At 41.6% G+C, this 3919-nt stretch overlaps 1 protein-coding gene across 1 annotated transcript; it reads right to left on the bottom strand.

Annotated features, from left to right (window-relative positions):
- Window positions 1-1464: 1464 nt before the first annotated feature.
- Window positions 1465-3406, bottom strand: LOC21386234 (AAA-ATPase At4g30250). The gene has a single exon (XM_010100348.2). The coding sequence runs from the start codon at window positions 3296-3298 to the stop codon at window positions 1682-1684; it is 1617 nt and encodes a 538-aa protein (XP_010098650.1). The 5' UTR covers window positions 3299-3406; the 3' UTR covers window positions 1465-1681.
- Between the last annotated feature and the right edge of the window lie 513 nt (window positions 3407-3919).

Raw genomic sequence — 3919 nt, 5'->3', positions numbered from 1 at the left:
AAGAGCGGCTATTGTATTGCAGTATGTTTGACTTTTGAGCACAAGTTACTACATGCAAATTTAAAGAAAATAATTAATGTTTAATTAGAATAGACACAACAATAGAGTTAATTGAGTAAAATGAAGTGCAATTTGATTGCTAATATTTGGCGTAGAATTCTATTTTTATTGTTAAGGGCTATAAAAAAAAAGGCTATAGTTGATAAAAATGAGAAAATTTGTTCTATATTTTAGATCACGTCCGGTGACATCTGGTAGAGCATTGGTGATAATCTATTGATTAATTTTCAGCAACCCAATGAGGGCAATTTTCAAAGAAACAAGAAATTTGGTGGGATCTCCTTTTTAGTACGCCCCATGTCCCTTATTTTGACGAGTCCTCAAAGTGGCACATATCTAAACCCTCTTATTACGATAACAGAATTCTAAACCTGTCCATAATAGAAGATAATATATATTACACAACTTTACTATAAAACACCGGTAATATCAAACACCATCCATTAATAAAATATAAATCTCGTGGTATGTAACTTACAGTTAGGATTATTTTTTTATTAGTGATAGTGTTTAATACCGATAGTGTCCTTAATATTTTTCTAACATAAATCATTATAGGTCGGTTTCAACGTGATGCTCGTAAATAAATTGAGCTCGACATGACTGATGGCACGATTATGAAATGAGTCGGCAGCGGCGCGTAGGTACATGCCCCAGTAAGGGGGCTACTAGCTTATTATAACTTTGCCAATTTTATTTTCCCACCCAATGATGTGAGCAATATGCTATAGTACTGGTGCAGTATTTTAGTTAACAAATTTTGTTACTGGCGAAATGCGCTTTAACTTGACATTAAACTTTGGGCCATTGTTACAAGTTCCTGGTTGTTGTTGGCATCAGTATATTGGACCGATAGTGATTCTCTCTTTTAATTTGCTGTGAATTCGTGGAATTCTAGAATTTTGAGATTTTGTTGGAATTTGAGAAATCGTTGGAAACACCATTTTAAAGTAGCTTATATATAGTTCTCAAATTTTTAAAGTGACTAATTAATATGGTAGTCTTTACGGTATTTTAGTCTATCGGTCGATAAATATTCGTTAGAATAATTTTTTAACAGTCAGATTTATATAAGAGTATATAACAGTTTTATATGATGTGTTGTAAACTTTTAACATAAATTTATACAAATTTAAAAACTAAAAAACTGATCCAATAGTTGAAAACACTCGTCTCACTAGTGAAGCAAAATAGCTTTTCTACCGTAAAGATTCCCTTTACCATGTAATGGTTTTCAACTCCCAATTCTCGGCGACCTTTGTTAACAGAGATGTATTGGGTCTAGCCGTAGACAAAGAAAATGTGTTATACATATATATATGTGTGTGTGTGTATATATATATATTTAAGCCGTTTTTTATAAAAAAAAAAGTTCGGCAAATATATACCATAACAAGAATAAGATGATATGCAAAGCTCTGAGCTAAATTAATTGGAAAACAGTTATTACTTAATCTGACCCTAAAAATTACAACATACACTTAAAACAGTTGAAAGATCATTATATTGATAATCACCCAAAACAGGTCAAATAAATTGGTTAATAAAACTTATCTAAAAGCCAAACAAACAAAAGAACAAAAAAAACAAAAAAACAAAAACAAAACATATATTCAAAAGGTCAGACACCTCTTCTCCCTGAGTCAGACTTGGTCAACGATCTAAGCCTCACAAGAAACTTGATCTTCTTCTTCTTCCCCGGCGACGACGAAACCCAATTCTCTGGTGACCCCCTCATCAACACGCTCTCCGGCGACAACCTCCCCGCCGCCACGGCTTCATGTTCATGACAGTACAACTCCTTCACCTGATCCCTATTTCCTCCACCGGCGGCCGCCATCCTCCCGGCCGCCTGCATCGCCGCCACCACCTCCCTCATCGCCGCCGCAGCATCACTCCTATTCCTCAGCAGTATCTCCCCGATTTGCGCAGGCGTGAGGGCCCCGCTCGACCGCAAACACTCCTCCGCCGCCTCCATAAGCCGGCGGTGCTCCTCCTCCTCCTCCGTCTCATCCATCTCCAGCCCTAGGTAGTTCCTCACCAACACCCTGAACGCCGCCGGTCCGCATGTGCCGAGGCTCACGTGCACGTCCATCCTCCCGCACCGGAGCAAAGCGGGGTCCACATTGTCCTTATGATTTGTCGTAAACACAATAATCCTCTCTTCTCCACAACATGACCAGAGTCCATCAGTGAAGTTGAGAAGACCCGAAAGCGTCACTCTTCCGCTTTGGTCCTGGCCTTGATCATGATGATCGGACGGCTGAGACGAAGAAGATCTTTTCCGACCGGGCTTTGATGAAACCGCTGCTCTGTCCGTCGTCAGATCGACCGTGCAGTCGATGTCCTCGATAACGATGATCGACCGGTTTGTCGTTTGTATGAGAAGTGCCCGAAGTTCGGAGTTGTCGGAGACTTTTGTGAGTTCGAGGTCGTACACGTCGTAGCAGAGGTAGTTCGCCATGGCGGCGATAAGGCTCGATTTGCCGGACCCCGGTGGGCCGTACAGGAGGTAACCGCGCTTCCATGCACGTCCAACTCTATGATAGAAGTCTTTTCCATTGGCGAAAGATGTGAGATCTTGTGTTATTTGGTTCTTGAGTTGGGTCTCCAGGGCTAGGGTTTCGAAGGTGGAGGGGTGGCGGAAGGGGACGGAGACCCAGCCGGAGTCGTAGGACCCGTGGCCGTTGTTGGTGAAGAGACGGCGTTCGCGGGACACGCGCTCAAACTCCTCGGAGCGTGAGATCACGTGGTCTAGGTAAGGCGAGAGTAGGGTTTGGCGGTGGCGCTTCGGGAGCTTCAAAACAAAGCTCCGCCGCTCCTCCAACGATTCCGGGACGGCCTCCACGTGGTGTGTCCACGTGAGGGTGTGGCCGCAGAAGGCGTCCCGCACGGAGTGGTTGGGGGCCACCGCGAAGGAGAATCCGTGGCGGTTGTTAGTGTTATTGTTGTTGTTAATAGATGAGTTGGAGCGGGAAAGCAGGGCGGTGAGACGGCGGCAGGAGCTGGCGGAGGGGTCAACGGCGTTGAGATAGAGGTTGACGTGACGGTAAAGATCGTTGACGTCGACGCCGCAGTAGCCGTTGAATTCGGGGATTTCGAGGTAGGAGTAAGGGCTGAGGAGGTCTTGGAGGGACTCATAGAGGGAGTGAAGCAAGGAAAGGAGTTGAGATGGTAACACATTTTGGAGGACCGTGAGTAGTCCCAGTAATGACCATAGTTGTGACAATATCTCCATTGTATTCTTTCTCTTTTTGTCTGAAATATAGTAAACTGGCTATTTGGTTTATATATTGTACAAAGAAAGATGGACAGAGACAAAGGAAGAAGATGACAATTAGTAAAGACAGGGGTTTATATATAATAAGGGTTTTGAAGTTTTTATTTTTTATTATTTTTTTATGGGGAATATAACTATATGCGAGAGGCTAAAAAGTGAGAGGTAAAGACTAAAGAGACTGTTTTTAGGGGGGCTGATAAAGAAGAAAAAGATAAAGCTATATATGTTATGGACGCGGCTAAAGTCTAAAGATGAAGCCGACTGTTACTCCTCTCTTTTGCTTTTTCTATCGCTCTACGCTCTGATGTAAAAGCGTGAAATGCACTTCAAAACACACTCTCACATTATTTACATATACACGCATACAAATATATATACATACACACACACATGCGCAGGGTTCTTCTAGGATGTGGTTTCACATCGGTAGCATATATTTTTTAATCGTTAAATCTGATTAAAATTACATCAAAATAAAAATATTTACAGCACATATAGTTTTTAATACGAATATAACGACTGAAATATGAAAACCGACTGATAGTTTTTTTTTTTTTTTTTTTTTTTTTATTCCTAACA

This window comes from Morus notabilis, unplaced genomic scaffold, assembly GCF_000414095.1.
Source record: "Morus notabilis unplaced genomic scaffold, ASM41409v2 Scaffold2156, whole genome shotgun sequence".
Taxonomy (NCBI): domain Eukaryota; kingdom Viridiplantae; phylum Streptophyta; class Magnoliopsida; order Rosales; family Moraceae; genus Morus; species Morus notabilis.
The sequence above is the reverse complement of the archived record's forward strand: the minus strand, read 5'-3'. Positions and strand labels throughout refer to the sequence as shown.

What these genes read in the sequence shown, in the direction of transcription:
- LOC21386234 (XM_010100348.2), bottom strand. Translation starts at nt 3,298, where the DNA reads ATGGAGATATTGTCACAACTATGGTCATTACTGGGACTACTCACGGTC.